We start from the raw sequence: 26,889 nt of genomic DNA, 5'->3' as shown, positions 1-26,889 counted from the left end.
TCTATCAGGTCATAGCATGCCTGTTGGCCCTCTAATTTAAAGACACAGCTTTAGATCATGGAAGACTGCTCCCCCCTTACCCTAACCACGCACGGGTGTCAAACCGGCGGCCCTCCAGCTGTTGCAAAACTACAAGACAAAGCAGATGTTTCTATCAGATCATGGCAGCCTGCCAGCCTTCTAATGTAATGACACAGCAGATATTTCTAAGCTCCTAGAAACCAACTGAAACGGACTCTGGAGTGTATGTTGTGATCTTTGAGGAATTTGAGAAGGAGTAACTTCACATTAACAGCAGATAGCTCTCACTGCGCTGTATGAATATGTAAATAATTTCATGCCCCCCCATCTGAACAATGAATTAGGAGAGGTTTGGCGGGATGTCTGGATTTGGCTGTGGCAGGATCAGGGCTTTGGGGTTGTATTTGAAGGGTTTTGGGGTTCCAGAAGCTATATAAAATAAGCTAAATTCTTCAATCTCAGTCTGATAGGTTAGGGGTTCCAGGATCTGGATATGATGAGCTCAGGGTTCTAGGATTCCATTCTGATGGTTTGGAGCTCCACGTTTTATATATGATGGGGAATTCTGGTTTCGTAGATCTATGGGGTTGGGGTTCCTGGATCTGGATAACAGGGGCTTGGAGTTTTGGTTTTCTAATTTGACAGGTTTTGGAGTTCCAAGATCTGGATATGATGGCCTTAGGGTCAGTGCTGTATTTTGGCCTAGGCCAACAAGGCCCAGGCCTAGGGCGGCACTTTGCAGGGGGGCAGCAAAAAAGCCTCCACCTGAGACTCTTTTGGCCACTGGTTTCTAGAGCCGCCTCTCCCATCTCTCTCGCTCACCCCTCCTTTCTCTCTCTCACCCCCTCTCTCTTTCTTTCTCACTCCCCTCTCTCTCACCCCTCCTCCCTCATCCCCTCTCTCTCACCCACTCTCTTTCTCTCATCCCCCCTCTCTTATCCCCCCTCTCTCTCACCGCCCCCTCTCTCTCATCCTCTCTCTCCCTTTCATCCCCCCTCTCTTTCTCTCTCTCTCTCTCTCTCTCTCTCTCTCTCTCTCACCCCCCTCTCTCTCACCCCTCTCTCTCATCCCCCTCTCTCTCTCCCTCCCTCACCCACCCCCTCTCTCTCTCATCACCCCTCTCTTTCGCTCCCTCACCCACCCCCCTCTTTCTCTCATCCCCCCTCCCTCACCCACCCCCCCTCTCTCTCATCCTCCCTCTCTCTCTCTCTCTCTCCCTCCCTCCCTCCCTCACCCAACCCCCCTCTCTCTCATCCCCCCTCTCTCTCTCCCTCCCTCCCTCACCCCCCCCCCTTTCTCTCTCCCACCCCCTCTCTTGAGATCTCAGGGGTTCATGCTGGGACTTGGAGTCCTTCAATTGTGGAGGGAGTCACATCCGTTAAAAAGGAAGGAGTGAGGCAAATTTACATAAGAGGAAGAAGGGGGGGGGGGCGCCAATTTTAGTCTTGCCTAGGGCAGCACAAAACCAAAATACACTACTGCTTGGGGTTCTGGTTTCCTAGACTGATTGGTTTGGGGTTTCAGGATCTGGATATCAGGAGTTTAGGGATCTGTCTTTTTAGTTTGACAAGTTTGAGAATTCCAAGATTGGATATGATGGATTCCGGGTTCTGGTTTTCTAGATCAATGGGTTTGGATTTCCAGCATTCATATATGATGGGCTTAGGGTTCTGGTTTCCTAGATCAATTGGGTTGTGGGTTCCAGGATCTGTATATCTGGGGCTTAGGTTTCTGGTTTTCTAATTTGACAGGTTTGGGAATCCAAGATCTGGATATGATGGACTCATGGTTCTGGTTTTCTAGATTGATGGGTTTGGGGTTCCAGATCTGAATTTGATTGGCTCGGGGTTCTGGTTTTCTAGATCAATTGGGTTGGGGTTCCAGGATCTGGATATGATGAACTCAGAGAGGCACAGGGTCTGGGATCTTAGTTGGATGTATTTGGGATCACTCCATGATGGGTTGAAGTTCGAGGATCTAGATATGTGGTGCTCAGAGATCTGGAACCACAGTTTGATGGGTTAGGGATTCCAAGATCTGGATATGATGGGCTTGGGGTTCTTGGATCACATTCTGATGTTTTTTTTTTTCTCCAATGTTCTGGAATCTAAGACAGATGAATTAGGAGTTCACGATTCAAGAATCTGAAAATGGTAATGTCTGGGATCTTCGTCTAATGGGTTGAAAATTCCAAGATCCACATACAATTGGCTCATGGATCTGGGATTCTAGTCTGAACATTTTGGGGCTCCATGATCTGGATATAAAGGGCTCAGAGTTCTGGAATCTCAGGTTGATAGGTTTAGGGTTTGAGGATCTGGATATGATGGTCTTATGGATCTCAGTCTGAATGGTTTGGGGTTTTAGAATCTTGATATGAGAGGCTCAGGGATCTAGGATCCTAGTCTGATGAGTAAAGCTGGTCATACATGGGTCAGTTTTTTTTTTTTTTTTTGTTTAACCGGCAAGTTAAACTAAAAAACTGACCCGATTCCCCCATCCTTACATTCGATGTGGACGTGGCAATCCCCTCTGCTGTGTCATTATATACTGACAGCGAGAGACTATTGCCTGTGGTGCTGATCGAGCGAGAAAATAGTGACAGGGCAGTTGGTAGATCGATTTATTTTTATCCATATTGGCCAAACATGGATTTGTTCCTGCTGAATCAGCTAAAATTTTGATCCATGTATAGCAGGCTTTAGGGGGATCCAGATATGATGGTCTTAGGGATATGTGATCTTAGACTGATGAGTTGAGGGGTTCAGAATCAGTGTTTGAGGGGCTGATTGATCTTAGTCTGATAGGTTAGGGGATCCCAAACCCAGACATGATGGGATCATGGATCTTAGTCTGATGAGTTAGAGGTTTCAGGATCAGGATTTGAATGATGCAGTGATCTGGGATTTCAGTCTGATTGGTTTGAGGTTCTAGGATCTGGATTTGAGCTACAGGGAATATAGAATCCAGATATGGTGGGCTCAGGGTTCTGGGGTCTTAGCCTGAAGGGTAGACATTCCAAGATCTAGATATGATTGGCTCAAGAATTGGGGGTTTCAGGAACAGGCTTTGAGGGGCTCATTGATCTTAATCGAACCGGTTAGAGTATCCCAAATCCTGGTATGATAGCCTCAGGGATTTAGGATCTTAAAAACAACAATATCTCTCCTGCGCTCGAGTGGTATGCGGGAAGGTGAAACTTCTAGGCGGTTTTATGACACAAATGAAGTGGTCTTGCTGCCCCTCTCAGGACCAAGGGTATCCAAAAGGTGCTACAAGAAAAAAACAAGAGAAGGGCGCACCGACCTTGTGCATTACCACTTAAAATTTTATTAAAATCGAAGAAGGTAGCGTACAATATACTCACAAACGTAGCATATGAACAAGCATATAGGAAATGGGCACCGCTCGCTTCCAGGACACTTCTCTACTGCTGGGTAGCGTGATGGCGTCCTCAAAACCTGATGTGGCTTACGCGTTTCAAGGGAGGACCCTCTTCCTCAGAGCCAAAATCGTGGGATCTTTGTATGATTGGTTTGAGATTCTAAGACTTGGAAATATTAGGTTCATGAGATCTGGGATCTTACAATAATCGGTTCAGGGTTGCTGGGATCTCACCCTGTAGAACTGTGAATTTTGTAATTGGAGTACTTTGTCTTGGAGGTTCCATGATCTGGTTCTGATGACATCTGAGTTCTGAGGAGTTTTGATAACCTAGGACTCAGATCTCTAGGAAAGACGGAAGCGTTTGGAAAGTGACAGATATTTTCTGCTGTGCCTACAGGACTAAAAATGTTCAGCTGGATTGAAAAGGTGATTCCACAACCCCCTGAAACCCCCAGAAAATCAGCAGCTGATGACCAGGAGTGTCCTGCACCCCCCCTAGTGGTGACTGACAAGTGTGCTGAGGTAAGCAGTATGTACAGAGAGAAGTGGTACTTTGCAGACTCCATACATTCAGAATATGTACAGATACTGAGAATTACACCTGGCATACAGGACAAGAAAAGTGACACACTGCAGAGTCCATACATACAGAAAAATAACAAAAAAACAAGATCAATATCCACATAGATGACAAGAGAAATGGCACTGTGCAGAGTCCATACATACAGAATAAGAACAGATACTAAGGATTACTCCCAGCAAGTGTATATATGAGTGGGTGAACTGTGATTTGTGAATATCTATCTGCTCGTTTGTAGAGAATGATATAGACCAGTGATGGCAAACATTGGCACCCCAGATGTTTTGGAACTACATTTCCAATGATGCTCAACTACAGTGCAGAGTGCATGATGAGCATCATGGGATGTAGTTCCAAAACATTTGGGGTGCCAAGGTTCGCCATCACTGATATAGACTATGTACAAGCAATCAACATTACACGTGACATCTAACTTAAAGTTCACAAGTCCCACTCACGCTGAAGACGTTGGTATCTGTGAAGCTTCATATAACATCCCCTGGAACATTTTCTTTCATTTACAATTTTCTTTTATTTCAGAAAGCTACTTGTGTCGGCAATGAGGCCAGCAACCCTTCAGGTGAGCCCAGACAGCGGGTGATGGGGCACCCCTTTGTGGGTGGGGTTCTGAGGACAGGGGTACAGACTGTGTGCTTTTGAATGAGCAGAAAGTCTAAGGAAAGGGGGACGGAGGTTGTGGTGAAGGGGAAAAGGGGGGCTTTGGGGGCAGTTTGGAGGGATTGTGTTAGGAATACTCACAAAAGCGCTATTAGGAAGTTTAGGGGTAGATTGATAGTGGTTTTAGTAATTCCAGAAAAAGGTTATGGGGGGTCTGCAGGTTGTCAGGTAGGGAAGGGTAGGGGTTTGGTCTCTCCACATGGCCAGGTATGGAAGGGTAAGGGTTTTCTCCAGGATGTCAGGTAGGAAAGCGTATGGGTTTGGTGTCCCCTGGTTGCCAAGTAGCAAAATGTAGGGTTCTGGTTGCTCCAGGTTGTCAGGTAGGGAAGGGCTAGGGGTTGGTGTCTCCCAGTTGTTGGTAGGGTTCTGGTTTCTCCAGGTTTTTAGGTAGGGACAGGTAGGGGGTTGATGTCTCCAGGTTGTAAGATAGAGAAGGGTAGAAATCTACTTTCTCCAGGTTGTCAGGTAGGGACATGTAGGGGTTTGGTGCCTTTAGAGTGTCAGGTAGAGAAGGATAAGGGTTTGGTGTCTCCAGGATGTAAGGTAGGGAAATGTAGGGGTTTGGTGTCGGCACATTGTCAGATAGGGAAAGGTACAGGTTTGGTTTCTTCAGGATGTAAGATAAGGAAGGATAAGAGTTTTGGGTCACATGGTTGTCAGGTAGGGCAGTGTAAGGGTTTGATTTTTCCAGAATATCAGGTAGGGAAGGGTAAAGGCTTGAAGTCTCCTGGTTGTCAGGTAGAGAAGGTTAGGGCTCTTTTTCTCCAGGTTGTCAGTTAGGAACAGGTTGGGCTCTGGATTCTCAAGGTTGTCAGGTAGGGGTTTAGTGCCTTTAAGTTGCCAAGCAGGGAAGGGTATTGGTTTGGTGTCTCCTGGCTTTCAGGTAGGGATGGGTTTGGTTTTTGGTGTCTCCTGGGTGTTGGGTAGGGAAGGGTAGGGCTCTGATTTCTCCAGGATGTCAGGTAGTGAAGGGTAGGGGTTTGGCATCTTTGGATGGTCCGGTACTAACAGGTAGGAGTTTGGTGTGCTAATGTTGCCGGGTAGGGAAGGGTAGGGGTTTGGTGTCCCCTTGTAGTCAGGTAGAGAAGGGTACAGGTTTGGTGTCTCCTGGTTGTTAGGTAGGGAAGAGTAAAAGCTGGTTTCTCCTAGGTGTCAGGCAAGAAAGGGTAGGGGTTTGGTGCCTGCACATTGTAAAGGAAGGGTAAGGGTTTGGTTTCTCCAGGGGACTGGGTAAGGAAGGGTAAGGGTTTGGGGTCTCCTGGTTGCCAGAGAGGAAAGTATAGGCATTTGGTTTCTCCAGAATGTCAGGTACGAAAGGATAACATTTTGGTGTCTCTTGGTTGTCAAGTAGGGAAGCGTGGACCTCTGGTTTATTTAGGTTGTCAGGTAGAGAAGGTTATGGTTTTTGTGTCTCCTGGTTGGTAGGTGGGGAGAAGGGTAAGGCTTTGGTTTTCCAAGATTTTCAGGTAGTACCAGGTAGAAGTTTGGTGTCTTCAGGTTATCAGGTAAGGAAGGGTAGGACTTTGGTTTATCTAGCTTGTCAGGTAGGGGTTTTGGGGTCATTAGGTTGTCAGGTAAGGAAGGGTAGGGGGTTGTTGTCAAGTAGGGAAGAGTAGGAAACTGGTTCTCCTGTTTCTCTGGTAGGAAAAGTTAGGGGTTTGGTGTGTTCAGGTAGGAAAGGGTAGGGCTCTGATTTCTCCAGGTTGTCAGAAAAGGGAAGAGTAGGGGTTTGGTGTCTTTAACTTGTCAGGTAGGAAAGGATAGGGGTTTGGTGCCCCATTGTTGTCAGATAGGGAAGGGTAGAGGTCTGATTTTGTTCTGGTTATCTGGTAGGAAATGGTAAGGGTTTGGTGTCTCCTGGTTGTCAGGTAGGGAACAGTCAGGGGTTGGAAGTCTCATGGTTGTCAGTTAGGAAAGGGTAGGGCTCTGGTTTCTCCAGGTTGTCAGTTAGTAAAGGGTAGGGCTCTGGTTTCTCCAGATTGTCTGGTAGGAAAGAGTAAGGGTTTGGAGTCTCTAGGTTGGGAGGTAGAAGAAGGAGGTTTTTCAGATTTCTACTGGGTAAGAACTTCAACAGGATTGTCAGTTGATTGGTTATATGCTACTATTTTTATTCCTACAGGTGACACCAATGTGCAGGATATGAATGCAGCATCTGACAAAAGGTGAGTATGCTGCAGTTCTGCAACCAACAGGGCAGAACAGTTTGTTGTATGACAAACGTCTTTTATATAACAACAATCCTTTTTTTTTTTTTTTTGCAGTTCTGGAAATGTCCTTAGCTGGCTGGCCCAGGGACTGGGTAAAGTGGTTCCTCAGCCAGTTGACAGTCCCTCCTTGTCCCGAACTAACAAGGACATCTCTGAGCCTGTAGCAAAGGTATTGGCAATCCATCTATATGCTTGTGATAAAATTTATAATGAAATGCAGATTTAATGATATTTGTTATTTTCTGTTTTAGAAACCAACGCCAACGATTGAAACAGGTAAAGGAAGTAAATTACTATTCCTTGCTCTGTGCTGTGTCAGATTAAATCACACTTTACCCCCTAGTGCATAACAGAACAATAAATTTTAACACATGTTGCATTAGTATCAGTGAATATTCCAACATAAATCCTTGTGGTTTAAAGCAGCCTTTTTTAACCAGGGTGCCCAGGCACCCTGGGGTGCCTTGAGGTTTCTTCAGGGGTGCCTTGGCAAAATACCTAAAAATTGCCCAAAAAAATTGTAAACAAGCTGGCATGTGGATGAAGCCTGCCTTTTAGTTGCACAAAACCACAGATTTTCATTGTGCACCATTACAACCTTCTAGCTGCCAGCATCCTAATGAGCAATGGCATCATCAGTTGATATGGAGGATGTCAGTCGCCTGCATAGCATCCTTTGTTTGACCCTCCCTTGCCTCTCTCTACTGGGGTAACATAAGCTGAGTGATTGAGAAAAACTGAAGGAGAAGTACCAGTTTGCAAAAGTGTATTTTCTTTGGAAGATAAAATAACCTCTAATGTTGGGTGTCCTACCTGGATATTGCTGCATTATGTAAAACTATTAGAATGGGTTTTACTTTTTAGAACTGGGTGCCTCGAGACGGTCCATAATTTTTAAAGGGTGCCCTGACTGAAAAAAGGCTGAGAAACAGTGGTTTAACCACATCCCGTCCAGCCTATAGCAGAATGACGGCCAAGCGGGGGATCTGTTTTCCGGACTCGGCGTAAGCGCTCAGTGGTGCGTTGTTTATCGCCCTGACACACCGTATCTCTGATCTTAGTAAAGAGCCTATGACGTAGGATCTTTACCACATCATCAGCTGTGACCAATCACATCTAATCACAGCGGTAACCAGGAAGTGCCAGTAATGGGCTTTCCTCAGTTCGTGCTAACAAGGCGCGAGTAGAAGAGAGACGACCAGCAGCTATTCTGATGGGGGGGGGGGGGGGTCTGTGCTGATAATCAGCGCATTGATTATCAGTGCAGCCCCCATCAGAGGTGCCCACAACAGATGCTAATCAGTGCCCATCACAAATACCAATCAGTGCCCATCAGTAATGCCTATTAGTGCCCATCACAGATGCAAATCAGTGCCCATCAGTTGTGCCTGTCAGTGCCTCCTCATCATGGCTGCCTATCAGTGCCCATAAGTGTAACCCGTCAGTGCCCATCAGTGCCACCTATCAGTGCCCATCAGTGCTGCATATCAGTACTGCGTATTAGTGCCTCCTCATCAGTGCCCATCAGTGCCACCTTATCAGTGCTGCCGAATAAGTGCCCGTCAGTGAATGAGAAAACTTACTTATTTAGAAACTTTAATAACAAAAACGAAGAAAAACTTTTTTTTTTCAAAAATATTTGAATTTTTTAATTTGTTTAACAAAAAATAAAAAACCCAGTGGTGATCAAATACCACCAAAACAAAGCTCTACTTGTGGGGAAAAAAATGATAAAAATGTAATATGAGTATAGTGTAGCATGGCCACCCAATTGTCATTCAAAGTGTGACAGTGATGAAAGCTGAAAATTAGTCTGGGCAGGAAGGGGGTGAAAGTGTATTGAAGTGGTTAAACAATCCCATAAAACCAACAGATAAAGAAAAATCTACCACCTAATGTCAGTGCGTATTGCACAATATCTAGAAATATATTAGACCACAAATAAATTCAATTAAATGTGCACAATGTCCCAGTAATAAATCACTCATAGATCTTTCTTCAAAGTGTTCACATAACGCTTCTTAGTAGCGCACTTTAGTGAAGAATTAAATATGAATTATTATGTGTAGCACCCTCCTATCTAGGAGTTTTTGGCTTCTCTGTAAAAAGGAATCAGTGTTCAATTTCTGTTTTCTGTTCTAGGTTTTGCTGGTACAGCTTCAGCTACTTCCCCCTGCATTCCAGTAAATTCTGGAATATAGTTGGTGGGAGAGGCAGAGCCTGGGCTGAATATCCATGCAGTTTCAGCTATTCCCTGGTCAGGAGGGTGACCAGAAGGGGGCTGAGGTGTAGTTAAATCATTTGGGGCCAGGGTTCTGGGCTGATTGCTGCAGCTTAGAAGCCAACTGGGTCCCAGCTCCAGCTAGGGCAAGGTTACCCACGTCCAAAATCCTTGAAAGCAGTGCAGGAAGTCCACATAGGATCTGACCTAGAGGCATTCTGAACAGAGACTGCCTGGTACTACAAGAGAGCATTAAAGTACCCAGGGCACAGTGAGTACAAGCCCTATTTGGGGTAGATGGATACAATTTAGGAAAACTAAGGAATATGCTGAAATAATGATAGAAGGGGAGGAGAGACAAGGGACTATGGGGAAGTAGAATGGGCAGCGCAATTAGTGGCTTGGGTTGGGTGGGGAAAGGAAGAGATTAGACAGGAAGGGGGGATAAGAAGTACATTTTCTTACCTTAATGTGTAAATTCCTCTCTGTTTTATGTTTGGAAAATAAATAAAGTTTAAATAATAAAAAAATCAAAAAAAAGCTGATCACACGTGGCTAAATTTCTAATGCTTAACAAACGCTCCTATAGCGTTAGTATGGGCGTCAGATTGGCGTCAATGAGCTTTAGCATGGGGCGTTTTACAATCGTTAAATGCTCCCTAAATGCCCTATGCATGGTTTTGAAGCGTTTGGTGAGCATTGAGGCACGGTAAAACTGCTCCACAATGGAAAGTGCCAGAAATAATCTAATTTTAACACCCCGCAACCGCACTGCAACCGCCCTGCAACCACCTGCCAGAGCGTTTGCTGAGCATTACCATAGACTTGAATGGGAGGCGTTGAAGGGCTTCAAACGCCTCCTGACTTGACATGAGGCTTCAATTTTGAAGTGAAGCGAAGCTAATGCTTCATGTTTGTATAATGTGAACAGCAACCAGTGTATCATTTGCATAGGAGTTCGAGGGGCGTTTTTAATGCCCCTCAAACGCCTGCTTTTAATGCCAGTGTGAACTCAGCCCTACTATGCACAGCTGCACTAGATTCTGTGTTCTCCAGTTTTAGCGAGTAATACCCTTCTCCCCCTACCCATGTCTCTGATTTGAAAGAAAGCACTTTATGTGTTACTTGGTTCATAGCTGCACCAGCTTTAGAAATGCATGTTCAGGGTTTGAACCCCCCCAGCTTTTTGTTTGTACTTTATGTGTTACGATGTAATGTTCAGGTAAATGAAGGAGAAAGAATTGTGTGTAGTCTGTGGTGAAGACACAGCAGCATGATATCCTTCCAGAGGCTAGAATAGGACCTGATGTGTGGGGATAGAGAGGCCTCATTCCAAACTTGTAGATTTATTCACCCAATTTTATTAACATGTCCCGTATAATATGTACAACCATTCAATTCTGTCCATCTCTTGCATTGATTTTAGTTTCCACTGATGACATAAAATAAAGGTGAGGCCCAGGTCACCTTTGTCAAGTATATAGAGGGGGATTAACCGCGCTTAAAGAAAATAATATTGAACAGCAGCAACTTCAAGTGTGACCACACCCTGTAGAATATTTGTAAATTAAGTTGCGCTAAGTGTGATAAATGGAGATGTAAAGTCCATAAAGTCCCAATAGTAAATGATGATGACAAAATCCTAGATGTAATCCTGGACCAGACTCCCTTAAGGGTATAGGCTTACCAGATTCAGGTAAGAGAAAAGCAGATGCTCAATGAATCTTGTCACCTTGATAGAAGATCCAGGCCCACGTGAGCGGTAGACTCAATGGTCATTGGATCATGAAAAAAATGTAAAATACGCAATAGCGTAAAACCCAACAAATAGGTAAATATCACCAATGTGACTTGAGAATAACGTGTGTAAAAATTAGACCACCACCAAAGATTCTTATTATCAGTGGGCAAGTGTATATTAAAGAAAATGGTGTGTGTTAAATACCCCTTACCAAATATAAATAAGGGTAGGTGTATATAAACCAATAAATAATTCCAGCTGAAGTTGCCTCTTACCAGACGACTATAATGGATGTGCCAAAGTGAAAAAAACAATGATGAAAGATAGGTGTAGAACCATCACCAGCTAGATGAGCCTCTTACCATGTGAACGAAATCAAAATGTGTAAAATCAGATTCCAATAAGACACCAAGATTCAGTACCGAAAAGGAACCAGTAGGGGTCACCTCTTACCAGATCTTTAGATCAACCACGCTTGTATGATATTAATTGGTTGGGGGTCCGGCAACAGACTCGAGCAACTGATCCTCAGATGTTCCCAATGTTCACCATTCAAAAAGAGAGAGAGAGGCTCCCATAGCGTAAAACAGTAAAATTTATTCCAAAAATAAAAGCAAGAACACTCACAGAAACCAGGATGGAATGAGCAATTGTATACAGCCGCCGGCCGAACGGCTTCGCTCGCCCGCACTCTCTGGTCGCGATCGGATGACGTCAGTACGCCGTGCCCTGACGACGTTTCGTCACAGATGACGTTTTCAAAGGTGCGGACGGCGTACTGACGCCATCTATTTATGCGGGGAGGTAAACAGAGACCGGAAGCGAACGAGCACCGCTCCGCCATCTTGGATGGGGGAAACCAAGAACGGGACGGAAACTCATTCAATATCCAGAGATTGATACCTAAAAAACTATGTATGAAAACAGCATTGAAAGTTTCACATAACCCGCAAATTAATTATACTAAACACATGCTAGTTAACATAATCAAATGTCGAATGGTATACATAAATAACCACATAAATGGATCGAGTATGCCGCCATCTAGAGGTTATGAATAAGTATTGCCAAGCTAAACATCATAGTCACAATATAGCCACAATATCACAATATAGTCACAATAGGACAAGCACTCTTTTTAACCCTCACAATATTATAAAATTATGGAGGGAAAAATTATTGACATTGGTGAGATTTCATCTTATGTCCATTTTTAAGTACAGTAAAACTCAAACATCTGTTGGTTGAAAAACTTAATCTATATGACTATCAATTGGATAAACCAGAACTGTGTAGGGCAATTAAGATACCTCAGATATTAACACTTGCATGCTAATTACATAAATTTGATACTGTTCTCTGACTGTAACAATAAAAAATATTAAAAATATTATAAATAAGAAGGGGAAAAACTAATTAGTTAAAAAAAGGAAAAAGAGAACCCTAATGGAATTGGATTGACTAAGCATTATTTATAAACGCGTTTACCTCAATATCGACATTGAGTCCAAACGGTACATAAGTTTTGACCCGGTGAATCCAGGTCATCTCTAGCTTTGAGATTCCTCTAACTAGAGGTTCACCTCTCCAGTGGGGTACAAATTTATCTATCCCAAGAAATAAGGTATTTCTGGGATTTTTATTGTGGACAAGGGCATAATGTTTGGACACTGAATGCTTAGGAAAACCTTTGAGTATATTTGATATATGTTCATTCAGTCTTACTTGTAGCGGTCTTTTGGTACGTCCTATGTATTGAAGCCCGCATGGGCACTGGAGTAGATAAACAATGCCAGTGCTCATGCAGGAGATAAATGGCTTAATGGCATGAACTCTGCCTGTACTGGTAGATTTGAATTCTTTAACTGTTCTACATTTGTTGGAACTGAAAGAACAGACTCGGCATCTGTTGCATTTGTAGAATCCAGTTAGCTGACTTAAAAAGGTGGGTTTGGGAGCAGGTGGTTCTAAAATATTAGGTGCCACTTTGTCCCTCAAAGTGGGAGCCCCTTTGAATACCACACGTGGTTTGTCAGGCAGGGTACTGCCCAAAATTGGGTCATTGCCAAGAATATGCCAATGACGACCAACTATATTTTTAACACTCATATGTTGGGTTGAGAAAGGGGTAACAAAAGGTAAATCAAATGAGGGGTCTTTGTTATCTACTCTGGACACATTGTTCAATAGTTGCGTTCTATTCAATCTGCTAACCTCCAAAAGGGTTGCATCAAGAAACGTTTTACTATATCCCTTGTCCAGGAACCTTTTAGTGAGAACAAGAGCCTGAGATTGAAACTCCTGAAATTCACTACAATTACGCCTAATACGTAGGTATTGGCCTTTGGGTATAGCCCTCAGCCATGGTGCGTAATGACAGCTATCGACAGGAATATATGAATTCCTGTCGGTTGTTTTAAAATATGTACATGTCGAGAATTGACCATCCTTGATGCTGATGGTGAGGTCAAGGAAATTGACAGAAGACTGGCTACATTCATAATTTAACTGAATACCCCGATCATTAGAGTTTAAGTGTTCCAAAAAAGCTATTAAGTCACTGTGGTGGCCATCCCAGAGGAGGAGCACATCATCTATATACCTAGCCCAAAGCAGTATCTGCGGCCTGCGATGGGAATAGATGACGTGCTCCTCCCACTGGGCCATAAATAAGTTGGCAAGTGACGGGGCATATTTAGCGCCCATGGCCACCCCAGTGACCTGTTGGTAAAATTGCCCATTGTACCAAAAGTAATTATGGTGAGTGGCGAACTCCAGTAGTTCCATAATAAAGGATATCTGAATTGTTGGTAAGTCAGAATCCCTATTAAGGTACATGTTGACTGCATTTAACCCCACATTATGTGGAATAATTGTATAAAGAGAGGAGACATCGGCAGTGACCATCCAAAGATGGTCACTGGGAGTCAAACCCATTAGGAGGCTAATGACGTGTCTCGTATCTTTAATATATGAAGGTGTGGTTTGCACCAATGGCTGCAAATAAGAGTCAATGTACTTCCCCACCCGGGACGTCACAGAGTCGATGCCACTGACAATGGGACGACCCGGGGGGGAAGTCAGACTCTTATGCAATTTAGGTAAGTAATAGATAACCGGAGTGCGAGGGCACTTAGGGATCAAGAATGCTTTTTCTTTTTTGTTTATTATATTTTGATTATATCCTCTCTCCACAATGCCCTCCAAAGTCTTTTTATAAGAAATCTTAGGGTCCTTGGAGAGTGGAACATAAGTTTGATTGTCACCCAAGATACGTTGCATCTCTCGGTTATAATCACTGCGATCAAGTACAACGATCCCACCCCCCTTGTCTGCTGGTCTAATGACCAAATCCTTATTTTCACACAAGGAATCTAATCCTGTTTGTAGGCCAGCAGACAAGGAGGTATTGTGCAGTTTGATCTTGTCAAGATCTCTTAGTACAACATCCCTAAAAACTTTTAATGCTGGAGCTAGGGATCCCGGAGGATTAAATAGTGAAGCATTTGAGAGCCCGGAGTGTTGAATTTCTGAGCTAGTCAAACGATTCTCTTTAATAGGGTTGCTTAATATATATCTTTTAATATTAAGCTTCCTCACAAACTTGTGGACATCCATGTAAGTGTGAAATTTGTCCAGGCGTTTCGGAGGAGCATATTTCAAACCCTTATCTAGTAAAAGTTTTTCAGATTCTGTTAAAACTACCTTACTGAGGTTAAAGACCCCTGCCCCAGCTAAGTTTTTACTTTTTTTAGATTGGATGCGCCTGCCTCCTCTACTTCCTCTTGAGGTTCGGCGGGGCGCTTGGTTCCTTGTGTGGCCCTGGGAAAACCCCAACCTGGATAGCTTTGGCCAGTGGAACTGTGGGGGGTTATGTTATCTGAAACAATCTCCCTAGGGGGCTGAGGTGCACCCTGATTGGGGAGGGGTTGGTTATCATTGGGACCCTCATTGTCTTTTAAAGGGTAAAATCTATTTTGCAATGGGACATTATACTGATAACTGTCCTGTCTAATATCGGATCTGTTTTGCCAGTTAGACTCTCTAATTGGACCCCTACCTCGACCTGCAGGTGGATCATACCAATGCACATCTGATCTGGAAGGGCTATGGTCATACCCGCCATAAGGAGGACGTTGATAACCATAATCCGAACCATGATCCCTATAATGATGAGGAGGTTCTGGGTAGTTATAAGGCCCCCTTCTCCACTGAGGAGTATTGGGGTAACCGGATGGATGGATATAATCTCCTTGATGGTAATTTGGAGTATTACCTTGATTTCGCCCACCATGTTGCCAGTTGGTATTATGACCTTGATTGTTAAACACATTGGTAGGCTTAGGTTGATTATGAGGTTGTTTACCCTTTTTGGGGTTCGGTCCCCTGTGGGGTGATTTGTAAGAAGGGCGTCTAGTATTCTGATGGGGACCCTTCTTTTGTGATTTTTTTGTGTTATTTGCTGTTTGTAAGGGGATAGGTATGGCTCTATTGGTTTGAGCCGTAGAAATCTCCATAACCTCTTCATCAGGATTTAATTCCGCCATCAGCCGTTTTTGCCATTCAAAAACGCTACTCGAGTGATAATCCTGGAGATCCCTATTGAACTTCTTGCGTTTTTTAATTTTCTGATCCCTTTCTTCTTTTTCAAGATTTTTCAAGAGATCAGCTGAGGAAGATTTGTACTCCTCACCTTCCTTATAGGGTGCTAATTTCTCTTTGACTAGTTTGATTTCGTCATCGAGTCTGGAAAGTTTGGCACTCTTTCTACCTGATAGAAAACGCAAGAAGTTCACCCCTGCCTCATTGAAGTATTTATACCAATCCTCCAACTCGACCTCTCCAAGTTGGGGACTTACTTCCCACCTGAGGCTCCTGGGAACCATAGTCTTCTTGATATATGTATCCAAGAAGGCTATGTCCCATTGAGTATGAATTTCTGTTACAAGTAAATTCTTAAGCCTCATGAAGAGCCCACTCACATCTGTTTCCTCAGTAGAGAGGACCTCAAAGACTCCATCTGTATTGAGTGACCTGGAGGCTCGGTATTCAAAAATATCCATTGTTATATGAATATAACTAAAAGCTGCAGTTAAAGGTCAAAAGAAAGAATAGTATATAGAGGGGGATTAACCGCGCTTAAAGAAAATAATATTGAACAGCAGCAACTTCAAGTGTGACCACACCCTGTAGAATATTTTTTTTCATGATCCAATGACCATTGAGTCTACCGCTCACGTGGGCCTGGATCTTCTATCAAGGTGACAAGATTCATTGAGCATCTGCTTTTCTCTTACCTGAATCTGGTAAGCCTATACCCTTAAGGGAGTCTGGTCCAGGATTACATCTAGGATTTTGTCATCATCATTTACTATTGGGACTTTATGGACTTTACATCTCCATTTATCACACTTAGCGCAACTTAATTTACAAATATTCTACAGGGTGTGGTCACACTTGAAGTTGCTGCTGTTCAATATTATTTTCTTTAAGCGCGGTTAATCCCCCTCTATATACTATTCTTTCTTTTGACCTTTAACTGCAGCTTTTAGTTATATTCATATAACAATGGATATTTTTGAATACCGAGCCTCCAGGTCACTCAATACAGATGGAGTCTTTGAGGTCCTCTCTACTGAGGAAACAGATGTGAGTGGGCTCTTCATGAGGCTTAAGAATTTACTTGTAACAGAAATTCATACTCAATGGGACATAGCCTTCTTGGATACATATATCAAGAAGACTATGGTTCCCAGGAGCCTCAGGTGGGAAGTAAGTCCCCAACTTGGAGAGGTCGAGTTGGAGGATTGGTATAAATACTTCAATGAGGCAGGGGTGAACTTCTTGCGTTTTCTATCAGGTAGAAAGAGTGCCAAACTTTCCAGACTCGATGACGAAATCAAACTAGTCAAAGAGAAATTAGCACCCTATAAGGAAGGTGAGGAGTACAAATCTTCCTCAGCTGATCTCTTGAAAAATCTTGAAAAAGAAGAAAGGGATCAGAAAATTAAAAAACGCAAGAAGTTCAATAGGGATCTCCAGGATTATCACTCGAGTAGCGTTTTTGAATGGCAAAAACGGCTGATGGCGGAATTAAATCCTGATGAAGAGGTTATGGAGATTTCTACGGCTCAAACCAATAGAGCCATACCTATCCCCTTACAAACAGCAAATAACACAAAAAAATCACAAAAGAAGGGTCCCCATCAGAATACTAGACGCCCTTCTTACAAATCACCCCACAGGGGACCGAACCCCAAAAAGGGTAAACAACCTCATAATCAACCTAAGCCTACCAATGTGTTTAACAATCAAGGTCATAATACCAACTGGCAACATGGTGGGCGAAATCAAGGTAATACTCCAAATTACCATCAAGGAGATTATATCCATCCATCCGGTTACCCCAATACTCCTCAGTGGAGAAGGGGGCCTTATAACTACCCAGAACCTCCTCATCATTATAGGGATCATGGTTCGGATTATGGTTATCAACGTCCTCCTTATGGCGGGTATGACCATAGCCCTTCCAGATCAGATGTGCATTGGTATGATCCACCTGCAGGTCGAGGTAGGGGTCCAATTAGAGAGTCTAACTGGCAAAACAGATCCGATATTAGACAGGACAGTTATCAGTATAATGTCCCATTGCAAAATAGATTTTACCCTTTAAAAGACAATGAGGGTCCCAATGATAACCAACCCCTCCCCAATCAGGGTGCACCTCAGCCCCCTAGGGAGATTGTTTCAGATAACATAACCCCCCACAGTTCCACTGGCCAAAGCTATCCAGGTTGGGGTTTTCCCAGGGCCACACAAGGAACCAAGCGCCCCGCCGAACCTCAAGAGGAAGTAGAGGAGGCAGGCGCATCCAATCTAAAAAAAGTAAAAACTTAGCTGGGGCAGGGGTCTTTAACCTCAGTAAGGTAGTTTTAACAGAATCTGAAAAACTTTTACTAGATAAGGGTTTGAAATATGCTCCTCCGAAACGCCTGGACAAATTTCACACTTACATGGATGTCCACAAGTTTGTGAGGAAGCTTAATATTAAAAGATATATATTAAGCAACCCTATTAAAGAGAATCGTTTGACTAGCTCAGAAATTCAACACTCCGGGCTCTCAAATGCTTCACTATTTAATCCTCCGGGATCCCTAGCTCCAGCATTAAAAGTTTTTAGGGATGTTGTACTAAGAGATCTTGACAAGATCAAACTGCACAATACCTCCTTGTCTGCTGGCCTACAAACAGGATTAGATTCCTTGTGTGAAAATAAGGATTTGGTCATTAGACCAGCAGACAAGGGGGGTGGGATCGTTGTACTTGATCGCAGTGATTATAACCGAGAGATGCAACGTATCTTGGGTGACAATCAAACTTATGTTCCACTCTCCAAGGACCCTAAGATTTCTTATAAAAAGACTTTGGAGGGCATTGTGGAGAGAGGATATAATCAAAATATAATAAACAAAAAAGAAAAAGCATTCTTGATCCCTAAGTGCCCTCGCACTCCGGTTATCTATTACTTACCTAAATTGCATAAGAGTCTGACTTCCCCCCCGGGTCGTCCCATTGTCAGTGGCATCGACTCTGTGACGTCCCGGGTGGGGAAGTACATTGACTCTTATTTGCAGCCATTGGTGCAAACCACACCTTCATATATTAAAGATACGAGACACGTCATTAGCCTCCTAATGGGTTTGACTCCCAGTGACCATCTTTGGATGGTCACTGCCGATGTCTCCTCTCTTTATACAATTATTCCACATAATGTGGGGTTAAATGCAGTCAACATGTACCTTAATAGGGATTCTGACTTACCAACAATTCAGATATCCTTTATTATGGAACTACTGGAGTTCGCCACTCACCATAATTACTTTTGGTACAATGGGCAATTTTACCAACAGGTCACTGGGGTGGCCATGGGCGCTAAATATGCCCCGTCACTTGCCAACTTATTTATGGCCCAGTGGGAGGAGCACGTCATCTATTCCCATCGCAGGCCGCAGATACTGCTTTGGGCTAGGTATATAGATGATGTGCTCCTCCTCTGGGATGGCCACCACAGTGACTTAATAGCTTTTTTGGAACACTTAAACTCTAATGATCGGGGTATTCAGTTAAATTATGAATGTAGCCAGTCTTCTGTCAATTTCCTTGACCTCACCATCAGCATCAAGGATGGTCAATTCTCGACATGTACATATTTTAAAACAACCGACAGGAATTCATATATTCCTGTCGATAGCTGTCATTACGCACCATGGCTGAGGGCTATACCCAAAGGCCAATACCTACGTATTAGGCGTAATTGTAGTGAATTTCAGGAGTTTCAATCTCAGGCTCTTGTTCTCACTAAAAGGTTCCTGGACAAGGGATATAGTAAAACGTTTCTTGATGCAACCCTTTTGGAGGTTAGCAGATTGAATAGAACGCAACTATTGAACAATGTGTCCAGAGTAGATAACAAAGACCCCTCATTTGATTTACCTTTTGTTACCCCTTTCTCAACCCAACATATGAGTGTTAAAAATATAGTTGGTCGTCATTGGCATATTCTTGGCAATGACCCAATTTTGGGCAGTACCCTGCCTGACAAACCACGTGTGGTATTCAAAGGGGCTCCCACTTTGAGGGACAAAGTGGCACCTAATATTTTAGAACCACCTGCTCCCAAACCCACCTTTTTAAGTCAGCTAACTGGATTCTACAAATGCAACAGATGCCGAGTCTGTTCTTTCAGTTCCAACAAATGTAGAACAGTTAAAGAATTCAAATCTACCAGTACAGGCAGAGTTCATGCTATTAAGCCATTTATCTCCTGCATGAGCACTGGCATTGTTTATCTACTCCAGTGCCCATGCGGGCTTCAATACATAGGACGTACCAAAAGACCGCTACAAGTAAGACTGAATGAACATATATCAAATATACTCAAAGGTTTTCCTAAGCATTCAGTGTCCAAACATTATGCCCTTGTCCACAATAAAAATCCCAGAAATACCTTATTTCTTGGGATAGATAAATTTGTACCCCACTGGAGAGGTGAACCTCTAGTTAGAGGAATCTCAAAGCTAGAGATGACCTGGATTCACCGGGTCAAAACTTATGTACCGTTTGGACTCAATGTCGATATTGAGGTAAACGCGTTTATAAATAATGCTTAGTCAATCCAATTCCATTAGGGTTCTCTTTTTCCTTTTTTTAACTAATTAGTTTTTCCCCTTCTTATTTATAATATTTTTAATATTTTTTATTGTTACAGTCAGAGAACAGTATCAAATTTATGTAATTAGCATGCAAGTGTTAATATCTGAGGTATCTTAATTGCCCTACACAGTTCTGGTTTATCCAATTGATAGTCATATAGATTAAGTTTTTCAACCAACAGATGTTTGAGTTTTACTGTACTTAAAAATGGACATAAGATGAAATCTCACCAATGTCAATAATTTTTCCCTCCATAATTTTATAATATTGTGAGGGTTAAAAAGAGTGCTTGTCCTATTGTGACTATATTGTGATATTGTGGCTATATTGTGACTATGATGTTTAGCTTGGCAATACTTATTCATAACCTCTAGATGGCGGCATACTCGATCCATTTATGTGGTTATTTATGTATACCATTCGACATTTGATTATGTTAACTAGCATGTGTTTAGTATAATTAATTTGCGGGTTATGTGAAACTTTCAATGCTGTTTTCATACATAGTTTTTTAGGTATCAATCTCTGGATATTGAATGAGTTTCCGTCCCGTTCTTGGTTTCCCCCATCCAAGATGGCGGAGCGGTGCTCGTTCGCTTCCGGTCTCTGTTTACCTCCCCGCATAAATAGATGGCGTCAGTACGCCGTCCGCACCTTTGAAAACGTCATCTGTGACGAAACGTCGTCAGGGCACGGCGTACTGACGTCATCCGATCGCGACCAGAGAGTGCGGGCGAGCGAAGCCGTTCGGCCGGCGGCTGTATACAATTGCTCATTCCATCCTGGTTTCTGTGAGTGTTCTTGCTTTTATTTTTGGAATAAATTTTACTGTTTTACGCTATGGGAGCCTCTCTCTCTCTTTTTGAATGGTGAACATTGGGAACATCTGAGGATCAGTTGCTCGAGTCTGTTGCCGGACCCCCAACCAATTAATATCATACAAGCGTGGTTGATCTAAAGATCTGGTAAGAGGTGACCCCTACTGGTTCCTTTTCGGTACTGAATCTTGGTGTCTTATTGGAATCTGATTTTACACATTTTGATTTCGTTCACATGGTAAGAGGCTCATCTAGCTGGTGATGGTTCTACACCTATCTTTCATCATTGTTTTTTTCACTTTGGCACATCCATTATAGTCGTCTGGTAAGAGGCAACTTCAGCTGGAATTATTTATTGGTTTATATACACCTACCCTTATTTATATTTGGTAAGGGGTATTTAACACACACCATTTTCTTTAATATACACTTGCCCACTGATAATAAGAATCTTTGGTGGTGGTCTAATTTTTACACACGTTATTCTCAAGTCACATTGGTGATATTTACCTATTTGTTGGGTTTTACGCTATTGCGTATTTTACATTTTTTTCATGATCCAATGACCATTGAGTCTACCGCTCACGTGGGCCTGGATCTTCTATCAAGGTGACAAGATTCATTGAGCATCTGCTTTTCTCTTACCTGAATCTGGTAAGCCTATACCCTTAAGGGAGTCTGGTCCAGGATTACATCTAAGACCTTTGTCAAGTACATGTGGGCTTGGTGTCCTAGAACAGGGATTAGGACTGGCAGAGTGTATGCAGAGTACTGTCTGTATCTTTGTGTTCATTTACTAATCTTTTCTTCCCTGTAGCAGAAAAGAAGACAGAGAATGGTCCCACTGGTCAGACAGAAAGGTAACTGGCATTTCTTTCTTAGTTAGTATCTTCCTAGTTATTTAGGTAACCAGAGCAATCAATCAGAATAACTCTCGGCACTTTATACATCATTGCTGCTGTACAACGTGACTGAAAATGGAAAATCTACTCATAGTGGCCCCTGGGCTTCCATATTGGTCTGAATCAGTCCAATGTCCTTGAGATCCCATACCTGGCTGGTAGGGTCCAATGTCCCTGGGATCCTAAACCAGGCTAGAGGGGTCCAATGTCCCTGGGATTACATGCCAGGCTGGAGGGCTCTAATGTCCCTGGGATCCCATGCCATGCTGGTAGGGTCCAATGTCCCTGGGATCCTAAACCAGGCTAGAGGGGTCCAATGTCCCTGGGATCCCATGCCAGACCGGAGGGGTCTAATGTCCCTGGGATCCCATGCCAGGCTGGTAGGGTCCACTGTCCCTGGAATTCCATACCAGGCTGGAGGGGTCCAATGTCCCTGGGATCCCATGCCAGACCGGAGGGGTCTAATGTCCCTGGGATCCCAGGCTAGGCTGGAAGGATTTGCTTCTGCATTTCCAGACTGGAGCAGGTTTAATGCCTCCCAGGCTGGAGAAAGCTTGCTGATAGGTATACAAGATGTTCTCTATGTGAAGTGATACATCATTGCTGCTGTACAACGTGACTGAAAATGGAAAATCTACTCATAGTGGCCCCTGGGCTTCCATATTGGTATAAATCAGTCCAATGTCCTTGAGATCCCATACCAGGTTGGTAGGGTCCAATGTCCCTGGGATCCCATGCCAGGCTGGTAGGGTCCAATGTCCCTGGGATCCCATGCCAGGCTGGTAGGGTCCAATGTCCCTGGGATCCTAAACCATGCTAGAGGGGTCCAATGTCCCTGGGATTCCATGCCAGGCTGGAGGGCTCTAATGTCCCTGGGATCCCAGGCTAGGCTGGAAGGATTTGCTTCTGCGTTCCCAGACTGGAGCAGGTTTAATGCCTCCCAGGCTGGAGGAAGCTTGCTGATAGGTATACAAGATGTGCTTTATGTGAAGTGATTTCCTCAGACACCTTCTCCTCTCCAGCAGCTCCTCTGTAGGTGTCCTGTCCTGGCTCTCTCATGGCCTGGAGAAGGTTGTCCCTCAGCCCACCTTGGTACATAGGACCAGCATCAGCAGCTCACAACAAAGTGCTCTAGAAGAGCAGGTAGGTGGCTTACTCACAACACATGCTGTATTTCGATTAAATTTATATCTTGATGCCAAAACTGCTCAATATTGAGATTTTTAAGTTGGACAAGCATGTTATCCTAGTATTGTGTGCTTTCTGTGTGGTTAGTGTTAGAAAGGCTAGTGGTTAGGGTCATGGTTAGGGGATCGAAGTTGGGGTCATTGTTAGGGGACAGTGGTTAGAGACATTGCTAAGAGATAGAGGTTAGGGTCATTGTTAAGGGATAGAAGTTAGGGACGTTGCTGGCGATTGGAGGTTAGGGTTACTATTAAGGTTAGAGGTCATGATCATATTTAAGGTTAAACATGAGAGTCAAGAGTTAGAGTTTAGTCTTAGCTTACAGGCTTGAAGTCATTGTTAAGGTTAGAGTTTAAGGTCATCCATAAGGGTAAAGTTAGTGTTATAGTCACTGGTAGGGTTGGAGGCTAGGGTAAAGGTCTTTGTTAAGCTGGCCATTGATGGTGCGATTTTCTTTCCTATCCACAGTCAGTGTTGATGGGGAAATCCCTCCCGTGGAGTTATTGTGCTCTCTGTGCGGGGGATGCCGTCCGTACCGGGAGAAAACACAGTCATTTTTGCTAGCAGCTATAGCCGCTGGCAACAATCGCATGAGAAATCCTACAGACTGGTTGTATCCGAGTCAAAAAAGCAAGGGTGCTCCTTCTAATGTGCCTTATAATAAAGGGGGCCCAAAGCCTGATAGGTCCAGTGTAAGGGGGCCCTCTTAATCACATATGAATTAATCAGCGTCCGTTGACTAAAAGGACATGATAAATACCAACGAAAGGAGAGACAAGGTTTTCCTTGAAAGAGTCAACTAAGGACACTATTAGTGTCCTTAGTTGACTCTTTCAAGGAGAACCTTGTCTCTCCTTTCTTTGGTATTGGTTGTATCCGAATTGATCGACTGATCAACTTGGGTACAATCAGCCTGACCATATATGGTTTGAATCTCGGGCAGTCCCTGCTGAACTGGCCAAGATTCGAACCGACTGTGGACAGCTTTAGGAAAAGTTCGTTGTGAGTTTAGGGTAATTTTTAGGATTAGAGGGGGAATAGAGATTAGGGTAATTGCTAGGGCAATTTTAGAGGTTTAGGGTCAATGTCCGTGTCATTGCTAGGTTTGAGGGTCATTGCTTGTGGTTAGAGGTTAAAGCCTCTGTTTGTGTTAGAGATTATGGTTGGGCCAAGAGGTTAGGGTCATTGTTAGGGGTTAAAGGCTAGTGTTGGTGTCACTGTTTGGCATAGCAGCTACGGCCATTGTTGGAGGTTTGGGTCATCATTAGGGGTTAGGGTCATTGTTAAGGACTGGGGTCATTATTGGAGAGCATGATCATTGTTAGGGGTTTGGGTAATTGTTAGAGGTTTGGGTCATGTTAGGAATTAAGGTTATGGTTAGAGGTCAGGGTCATAGTTGGAGTTAGGGCCATTGTTAGGGGTCAGGGTCAATGTTAGGGTCATTGTTAGCTCAGTTGGTTAGAGATCTCCAGGTGTACCTCTACATGGTTAGATGGCAGAACATCGTTTGGCTGATCTGGCTTCCTACAGCTCTGGTATAAGAAATGTGCATGTCAGATGTCACTGCCGCTAACTCTCATCTGCACTTTTCCAGAAACTGCCAGTTGAAGAAAAGGTAGAGAAATCAGAAGGTAAGTGCCCACTGTTGTTTATAGGGGCTTGGGAGGCTTGTCATAAAACTGGGGTTAGTGGGGGTGAGACAGGTGAGCAGTAGCAGGTATATCACTATAAATCGTTTTGTTTTGTATCTGGGAAGGGTGGAGCACAAGGTGGCATATACAATGGAGTTCCTTCATTGGTGTCACCTGTACCTTGGGCACTTACAACAGTTGACGCCTGCTTTCTGATAATAGTATCACTGTGATCTTACATGAAGCAGATCTGAGTAAAAAACTTTGTGATATAAAAACATTTCAGGATATTTTCCTGTAGACACTAATGGGGCTATCTAGAATTAGGTGTCGGTCTGCTGGGGGTAATTGGTAAAGACAGGAAAGAACGATGTACATTCAAAACAAAAGGATGGATAAAAGGCCTCTGTAGCAGAAACAAGGTCAAAGACAAACCCTAAGCAGAGCCGAGACTGAACTTATTTCTATTTTACTTATTCTTTATGGTAGAAGATGCGGGTGGGTCAGATTGGAGGAGTAAAAGATGATGGCTGGACAGATTCAACAGGTAGAAGGAGATGGTGGGGCAGAATAGAGGGTTAGAAGATGATGGCTGGACAAATTGGATGGGTAGAAGGTGATGTTGCGGCAGATTGGAGGGGTAAAAGGTAAATGAATATTTTGGGCCGAAACCGAAAATGCAGGATGCCATTGGCCGAAAACCGAAACCGAAAATGATTTTTTCCCCCCAAAAAATGTAAAATAGATAGAAGAGGGGCATACACCAAAAAACAGGCAGCAACGTACACCTGTCGCTGCCACCCTGTCACAGTATATGTACTGTGATGGGTTGGCAAGTGGTTAATTTAATTACCAATGGTATTTGTATTATGCAGCATGAGGGGGTTAATGTATTACCACTGCTGGTCACTGATGCATTAGTGACCGACCAGTGGCAGTTAATTAACCCCTTTGTGCTGCATTAGTGCAACCAGTATCAGTGTTAATTAACACTGGTTGCACTAATGCAGCACAAAGGGGTTAATTAACTGCCACTGGTCGGTCACTAAATGCAGCAGTGACAATACATTAACCCCCTCATGCTGCATAATTAATACAAATACCAATGGTAAGCTGCCTCAGCTATCACCCCTCCTCCCCCCCCCTCCCTTAGCTTAGGCTCAGCGTCTCTCTCCTACTCACTCCTCCGGTCACGGTGTCCATTATTCAAAAGTCCCGCCTCTGGTCGGCCGCCCGCCTCCCGGTGATGTCACTTCTACTACGATCTGTACATGAATGAACTGACACACTGGGTGGGCGAGCGGCTGCTAATAGCTGTCAGTATGTGAGCTTCACTTCTCTTCAATTCCCTGACAGTCCGGGCGGGAGGGCGGGGCGAGCGGCCGCTAATAGATAGAACTATGTGATCCTTCCTGTCAGCTCAGCGGGACTGTGACTGTGTGTGAATGAGATCTGATCTGACCTGACACCGGGCGGGGGGAGCGGCCGCTATTAGCTGTAACTATGTGAGCCTTTCACTTCCTTGTCAGGCATGTATCTCCGCTGACAGGGAAGTGAAAGGCTCACATAGTTACAACTATTAGCGGCCGCTCCCCCCGCCCCCCCGCCCGGTGTCAGGTCAGATCAGATCTCATTCACACACAGTCACAGTCCCGCTGAGCTGACAGGAAGGATCACATAGTACTATGTATTAGCGGCCGCTCGCCCCGCCCTCCCGCCTGGTATGTCCATTCATAATGCACAGATCGTAGTAGGGACGTCATTGAGAGGCGGACGGCCGGCCAGAGGCGGGACTTTTAAAACCTGCCCTGCGCTGTGCCCTCCTCCTTCCTCACGGCGGCCATATTAATGTCGGCACTGTTAACCCATTATCGGCCGAAATTTCGGTGCATCCCTAGTTGTAAGTGATGGTAGGGCAGTTTATAGGGGTTGAAGGTGATGGTAGGGCAGATTGGATGGGTACAATGTGATAGTGTGGCAGATTGGAGGGGGTAGAAGATGATGATGGGACAGTTTATAGGGGGTAGAAGTTAATGGTAGGGCAGATTAGATGGGTAGAAAGTGATGGTGAGGAAGTTTATAAGGGTAGAAGGTGATGGTGGGGTCGTTTTTAGGAGTAGCAGGTGATGGTGGGGTAGTTTATAGGGGTAGAAAGTGATGTGGGCCAGTTTATAGGGGTTGAAGGGGATGGTGGGGCAGTTTATAGGGGTAGAAGGCGATGGTGAGGCAGTTTATATTGGTCAAAGGTGATGATAGGGTAGATTGGATGGGTAGAAGGTGATGGTGGGCAGGTTGGAAGGGTATG

General features: G+C 44.0%; 1 protein-coding gene across 1 annotated transcript in view; it reads left to right on the top strand.

Moving 5' to 3' along the window:
* CNGB1 (cyclic nucleotide gated channel subunit beta 1) overlaps positions 1 to 26,889 on the top strand; it is a 107,120-nt gene that overhangs the window by 1,492 nt on the left and 78,739 nt on the right. Inside the window, exons 2-9 of the mRNA XM_082271041.1 lie at positions 3,806 to 3,930; positions 4,529 to 4,568; positions 6,786 to 6,828; positions 6,928 to 7,042; positions 7,125 to 7,149; positions 21,684 to 21,726; positions 22,794 to 22,911; positions 24,548 to 24,584. Of these exons, the coding sequence (XP_082127167.1) occupies positions 3,814 to 3,930; positions 4,529 to 4,568; positions 6,786 to 6,828; positions 6,928 to 7,042; positions 7,125 to 7,149; positions 21,684 to 21,726; positions 22,794 to 22,911; positions 24,548 to 24,584 (538 nt within the window). The 5' untranslated portion in view covers positions 3,806 to 3,813. The remainder of the gene's footprint in view (positions 1 to 3,805; positions 3,931 to 4,528; positions 4,569 to 6,785; positions 6,829 to 6,927; positions 7,043 to 7,124; positions 7,150 to 21,683; positions 21,727 to 22,793; positions 22,912 to 24,547; positions 24,585 to 26,889) is intronic.

Source organism: Pelophylax lessonae (assembly GCF_965119305.1).
Source record: "Pelophylax lessonae genome assembly, chromosome: 10".
NCBI classification, from domain to species: Eukaryota; Metazoa; Chordata; class Amphibia; order Anura; family Ranidae; genus Pelophylax; species Pelophylax lessonae.
The sequence above is the reverse complement of the archived record's forward strand: the minus strand, read 5'-3'. Positions and strand labels throughout refer to the sequence as shown.